This window comes from Ammodytes marinus, assembly GCF_949987685.1.
Source record: "Ammodytes marinus genome assembly, chromosome: 19".
Classification (NCBI taxonomy): domain Eukaryota; kingdom Metazoa; phylum Chordata; class Actinopteri; order Uranoscopiformes; family Ammodytidae; genus Ammodytes; species Ammodytes marinus.
Genome location: NC_137223.1, coordinates 24,403,197 through 24,410,696, shown reverse-complemented (window position 1 = coordinate 24,410,696; position 7,500 = coordinate 24,403,197). Strand labels below are relative to the sequence as shown.

Below are 7,500 nucleotides of genomic sequence, written 5' to 3'. Positions count from 1 at the left end.
AAGTGTGATTTCTCCATTGATGGCCTAGTAACTTATTAGGATCAAAATATAAAAATGCTACAAAATGTAGGAAACACAGAGGATGTTTTCACCAAGCACTGTACTGTATGACAACATTAATAATGTTTGTAAATAACTTCTCTCTCTCTCTCTCTTTCTCTTCGTCTCTCTCTCTCTCTCTCTTCGTCTCTCTCTCTCTTTCTCTTCATCTCTCTCCCTCTCTCTCTCTCCTTCTCTCTCTCTCTCTCTTATGTCTCTTTCCCTCTCTCTCTCTCTTTCTCTCTGTCTCTCTCTATGTCTCTTTCCCTCTCTCTCTCTCCATCTCCCTCTCTCTCTCTCTCTTTCTCTCTGTCTCTCTCTCTCTGTCCCTCTCTCTTCCTCCCTCTCTCTCTATCCCTCTATCTTTCTCTCTTCTCTCTCTCTCCCTCTCTCTCCATCTCCCTCTCTCTCTCCCTCTCTCTCTCCCTCTCTCTCTCTCTCTCTCTCTCTCTCTCCTTCTCTCCCTCTCTCTCTCTCTCTCTCTCTCTCTCTCCCTGTCTCTCTCTATGTCTCTCGCCCCTAGTTGGGAACAGCCATAGGTTTCCTGTTGCCGCCCGTGTTGGTTCCGAACACTCCGGATGACGTCGCTTTGACGGGTCACAATATCAGCGTCATGTTCTATGGAACCGCCGCGGTGTCAACGGCCCTCTTTCTGCTCACCGTTCTAGGTACACACACACACACACACACACACACACACACACACACACACACACACACACACACACACACACACACACACACACACACACACACACACTCACTCACTCACTCACTCACTCACTCACTCACTCACTCACTCACTCACTCACTCACTCACTCACACACACACACACACACACACACACACACACACACTCACTCACTCACTCACTCACTCACTCACTCACTCACTCACTCACTCACTCACTCACTCACTCACTCACTCACTCACTCACTCACTCACTCACTCACTCACTCACTCACTCACTCACTCACTCACTCACTCACTCACTCACACACACACACACACACACTGTAACAGTCAGTTTTATAACATTTGCCGCAGCCCTTTGTTTGTTGTGGAATTTAATGTTGAACATGAAGAAGAAGTGCACGTGGTCCTCCGCTCTGCTACCAGTAACTATACAGTCTACGAGTGGAGTCTCCGTCTTATATTCTTTATTTTGTGAGGAGTTGGTGTAGGCAGGAATCTGGGACTATGTTCCTGGACGCATGTCTGCTTAATAGATATAGTGCCGTAGAGACCTGGCTTGATATGGTCAATGTGGAATAAAAGTACCGTGAGAAGAATCCCACAAGTTGCCCACCGAATCTTCTGGCTAACCGGAGCTATTGCTATCAGACCATAACCATAGCCTGCACCATTCACCGTTACAACACACACACACACACACACACACACACACACACACACACACACACACACACACACACACACACACACACACATATGCACTCGCAGATACACGCACTCACGCACAATCCGGACACACACACACATGCACTTGACAACTATACTGAACACACACACACACACAGACACGTATACTGGAAACACACACACACACACACACACATACCAACACCAGACACACAGGACACACACACATACACGCCTTTGTGCATCATGGGAAGTAGCAAACATTTATTATCTGTCGCCATCTCTGTCAGTTTCATTGAATTTGTGGTTCAGTTACGGCTCAGTTTGGGTTCTATGCATATCAACTAGATGTGTCCTGTTTTGAGGAGGGTGACATACTCATGCATTCTCTTTTGCTTTCTTATTACAGTAAGACTTTTTAAAATATTTAAACCTTCATGACGCTGTTTGTATACATACACACTAAAAAGTGGTCTTGGGTTGGGTTGTTTTTGTAAACACATTGCTGGGTTATTTATGTTGGGTCAAAATGCTGGGTTGTTTGGGGCACTTTAAACACACTGCTGGGTTATTCTGCTGGGTAAATGGGGCAGTGAGGGGTTAAATCGCAGTTGAACATCTGGTTGGGTTATTTTGACCCAGCTGTTGGTTCATTAATTTTCCCGCTCCTCCATCTCATCGTCAAACTTTCTGGATCTTTTGGTCGGACACGACACGACACGACAGGATTTTATGGTAGGTTACTGTGAATATAAATACCTATATTTGTGTTAATTACCTTCATATATATATTTGTAACGTTGTGTTAACAGCATGCTCTTGAGACCAGTTTATTGTAAGTAATAAAAACAAGCAAAGATAGAAACTGAAATCAGTGGTTTAGTCTGAGAATGTAGGTTAACTACATATTTAACTTTAGCTCATTAGCTACTACCAGAGCTACTTTCAGGGCTTTGCCGAATACATCACAAGCTATTTTTAATTTGACAATTTAATGTGTGGCGGCCTCTTGTCCTTCTGCACAAATAGTGTATTGGCTAGATAACCTAACATTAACCGTTAGCTCGCGAGCTATCCGCTAGCTAACGGCTAACCTCTACTAGCCGTTGGTAGCACTAACGTCTTTACTTTACTCTGACGTTCAGCACACTAGCTAACCATTAGCTTCAGTAAAGCATGGACCTATTATAAAGGGGGCAGTGGGTAGTACCGGGCAGTACAGTACAGTGTGGTTTGAACAATAGCGGTGCTGTAATAGGTTCATGAGCTGCCGTGAGCATCGCCGGTTTGTTTTGAAAGCAGCGCGGGGGTTAACCTTTGACTCAGGAAGATGATGCTCTGTCTTACAGAGTGAGTGTGACAATTGATCCTGACTGCTAAACGGAGAGCTACTAAAAAAAACAAACTAAAGGGATTTATTGAACTGAATCAGGCATTGTTCATGTAAGACTCATTTTCTATCTAAATCCAAGGAGAGGTATCCAGGTGGGAATTATGATAAATCAGTGGAGCTAAAAACAGCAGCAGGTAAACCTAGGTTAAAAGAAGTAAATATAATGTGAATGTGAACTGTGAATAGTGGAAAACATCAATGTTGCTGAATTAAGATGAATGCACATTTTTGTGAATTTCCAATTTACTTAATGTGAAATTTCATTCTAGGTTTTTGACTGAGTTTGGGACTGATACGGATGTGACAGAGATACCAGAGTTACCAGAATGGCAGCTTAAAAAGGTACGTTTATTTTCATTTAGGCCTAGATATACCGTTGAGATGTTATTATGAAGGGACAGAAAGCAAAATGTACTATCTTGCTAAATCACTATTATTATTAATATCATATATTATTCAGTAGGTTCGAAGTACATGTTGGGTTTGTTACTGTATTTCGATCTGCATCACATTCTATACTATTAGATTTTTGTCTGAGTGATCTTTCAAATGGACATATCTTCGTGTACTGTCTGCCTTCTGATTATAATATCTTCAAACAGTGTTGTTTTAGTTACATTTGTTTTCTGTTTTTTTCACATTTTATTAGATATCACAAGACTTCCAGCGGCTCCATCCTGAGGCGACCCTTGTAAACCAGGCTGCTCTCGGTAATGACCAGCGAGAGAGAAAACTACGGCTGGATGACAAAATACAAGGTAAGATATTTCTTATAGTAATATGTCACAATCCATTAACAAATGTTATTAAAGGACAGTTTTGTTTTAGTATAGTTTTTCTGTAATAAGAATGTAATTTAGGGCGTATTCCCACTTGTCCCAGTTGCCCTGTACCGTGCTTAAGTGTGACTGTCCCCCTCCCTCCTCCTCCCCTCCTCTGGCCCACTCACTCTGCTCCTAAAGATCCGGCCTAGTCTCCATTGCTTCTTGTCAATACGTCACCACGTCTTAACACACAGGTTTGGGTCTTGGAGCGTATTTTGAAAATATTAATCCGGCCAACTTTGCAGCAAACATACCATTTCCAAATCAAACCTAGGTTCCGTTGAGCACATGGACATATCGGGTGGAGGGGAGCAGTCTGATATAAAGTGAGGTCAGGACTCTGTCTATGTTAATGCTCCGTACTATGCTGAAGCTCACCTCTTCCAACCGGGCCAGGGCCAAGGATGTGTAGGGAGCACTGGGAGAACACAATAAACTTTAGCTTGGGCACGGTACAAATGACTAGGATGAGAGCGCTTTTTGAGTTCCAACACTATTTCATATTGGTAAATACAATTTTTAAGCATATTTGCATTTGGTCATATTTTGCAATGTTTTTAATATAAAAAATGTTCTCGTTATCCTACTTTTTATTTTTTTGCATTTTGGTTATTCCACAAATTAAGCTCCATAAGACTCAACAGTCTATGATTATAACACAACACTAATTCACTGATGTGTGGTCAACAGGTGGGGACAATCGTGGCGGAGTATTTGCAAACTGCAGAGACCAAATGACCCATCATTCTGTGCCTCGGAGATGACATGAAGACGTGCCAGGCCAATGCGATCGTTTCAGGCCTCGCCACTGAAACAGACTGTTTGCTGGAGAGTACATCTTGACTTCAAGGATGTGAATGGTATTTGACATTGATTACACAAAGAGGTGTGCCCCCCCCCCCCCCCCCCCTGCCCTGTCTTGAGGTTTCTGCAGTATAACATACTGATGGACATGAGGCCTGACTTGTGAACATTTTGAGGACAACAGCAGCTTTTTATCCCATAAAAATGAAGCCTGGGTTTTTTGTTTATTTAGACATGTGTTTAAGGATATTTACATATGTTTTTTCAATAGTTTAAGTATATTACAGTTTATCTTATGATGTGCTGTTATTAACTAGTTTTACCTAGTTTCTTTATATGCAGATCCAGCAGGAATGTTTATCATTGATGAGTTTTCAAACAATGAAATGTTTTCACCTTACTGTTGAGGTTACTTTAGTGTTTCTGTTGGGGGAGTGTAAAATGTATTACAAAGTGTGTTTAATATCAATAAATTCACATTAATATAACGCCTATTTTGTGTTTTTATGAAATGTACTGTTTTTATTGTAAATATTAAGTGTATAATTTATATTTATAATATATTGATTGACATAAGAAATAACCCAGTTTATGGGTAGTATTTAACCCAGCATAGGTTTAATTTAACCCAATAGGTTGGGTCAAATGAATAACCCAGTTTATGGGTAGTTATAGCCCAGCATAGGGTTACCGGTAATTTAACCCAATAGGTTGGGTCAAATAAATAACCCAGTGTATGGGTAGTAATAGCCCAGCATAGGGTTAATTCAACCCAATAGGTTGGGTCAAATGAATAACCCAGTTTATGGGTTAAAAACTGTAACCCAGCACTTGGGTTAATTCAACCCAGCACGTGTTCTGTCCAATATTGACCCAGGAGCTGGGTTATGGTTGGGTTGTTTTTTAACCCAGCACTTTTTACTGTGTACAGTGCTGAAAATGTGGCTTCTGGGGCGCCCTTAGCTCAGTTGGTAGGGCGTCCCCCCCCCATGGGCCTCGGCCAGCAGCGGACCCGGGTTCGATTCCAGCCCGCGGTCGTTCTCTGCATGTCACTCCCCCTCTCTGCCCCATTTCAACTCTGTCTCTACACTGTCAATAAAAGCATAAAAATACCCCCAAAAAATATCTTTCAAAGAAAAAGAAAATGTGGCTTCGGTTTCAATAGGCCATTGAAATGCAAAGAAACTATGATGATCAAACTAGTTTCAGAAACCAGTAAATTCAGGGCCGGTCCTAGACTTATTGGGGGCCCTGAGCAAGATTTGGTTGAGCCCCCCTCCACTCATTTTAATGTGTTTCCTCTTCATATTGCTCTTGACTAACTTGTGTATTGAAACTCACATAATGTCCAAATCAGCTTGTAAAGTCATGTAAATCCATCCAATCCAAGTGATATAATGTGTGATTTTTTAATTTTTATATTTTTTTTTAAGATTTTTTTTTGGGGCATTTTGCACTTTATTAGACAGTTTTGGAGAGACAGAGATGAAATGGGTCAGAGAGGGGAATGACATGCAGAGAACTGACCCGAGTCGGATTCGAACCCGGGTCTGCTGTGAAGAGGACTGAGCATGTTAGTGCTTTTTTTTGTGATTTCTTGTGAGGAGCTTGTATTGCGACATCGGCTAAAAGCATTTGAAACAGTCCAGTTATAGGCCATGAAATACAGCAAGGATCCAACAGTGGTTTATGCCATAATACGGTCATTTGTGTCAAAGTAAAAACACTTCAGGCAAAACATTAGCAGCTGAACCAACACCTGGCGCATTATATCAATGGTATTACAGCTGTGATTCAATACTAGCAGATCAAATCAACAGCTGCCTTCTCACATTACTCAGGGCACAGAGGCTCATTCTCAATCCAAACAAAGGCCATGAGTAAAGCAGCAGGGTGTGTCCTCCCCCGTCATGGACAATAAAGGATGGTAAAATTTACACTTGAGCAGGTTAGGCCTCATAGCTCAGTGGTTAGAGCACTGGTCTAGTAAACCAGGGGTCGTGAGTTCAATTCTCACTGAGGCCTCAAATATTTATTTGTGGGATTTGATTAAAAAAAATGTCTCATAAATTAGAAAATCAACAACATATGAAAACATTTACAAATATATAAAAAAATATATGAAAACACTTCTATACGAAATATAATTGTTTTAATGTCAGTAAACAACTGGCAAAGTGTCATGATGATAGCTATGAGTTACTGAGTGCTTCTTATTTATTGCGCAACATTTTCTAGCTCAGCGCGCGTCCCCACTGCAGTGTGTGTGCTTTTATTTTCTTAAGGAATCCTCCACAAGGTGGCGCTGTTATTAAACCCTGAATTAAAAAAAGTTTGAAAGGCCACGCCCCTCACACCGTAAGCCCAATTGACTTGACATTTCTCACACAGGTACACTTGAGGTTGCTCTACAAAAAAGCCTCTGGGACCATATAAATCTGCCTGGAAATATTTTTAGCTAATAACAACTTTTTCAAATTTCACTCTAAATTCATAGATAGATAGATAGATAGATAGATAGATAGATAGATAGATAGATATATAGATAGATAGATAGATAGATAGATAGATAGATAGATAGATAGATAGATAGATAGATAGATAGATAGATAGATAGATAGATAGATAGATAGATAGATAGATAGATAGATAGATAGATAGATAGATAGATAGATAGATAGATAGATAGATAGATAGATAGATAGATAACATAGAAAGATACATCTCGGTTGATATTGGTCGTGTAAAGCCAGACCAAGATGAAGGAAGGGAGGGAGGGAGGAAAAAGAGGAAAATGTTCAGTGCGATACGTTTTGCAGTTGTGTTATGTAAATTTGCAATCAAAATAATAGTTCACAAAAAAAGATAATATAGCTCGACAAAAAAAAAAATTCCACACTTATTGGCTTCCACCAGCCAGTGAAGTTGTCCTTTGATTTGAAAGTCCCAGTTGGAAATTGAAATTCGACGACGCGGATCTAAAAGCAAGAGGCAAGATCAAGGCGCAATGTTATGATGAAACAAATAAGTAAAAGTATGTCCCAATTGTAGCATTT

At 40.6% G+C, this 7,500-nt stretch overlaps 1 protein-coding gene across 1 annotated transcript in view; it reads left to right on the top strand.

The window, feature by feature from the left end:
• flvcr1 (FLVCR choline and heme transporter 1) overlaps positions 1 to 7,500 on the top strand; it is a 24,193-nt gene that overhangs the window by 4,604 nt on the left and 12,089 nt on the right. The window contains exon 4 of the mRNA XM_080047578.1: positions 563 to 707. Within this exon, the coding sequence (XP_079903704.1) occupies positions 563 to 707 (145 nt within the window). The remainder of the gene's footprint in view (positions 1 to 562; positions 708 to 7,500) is intronic.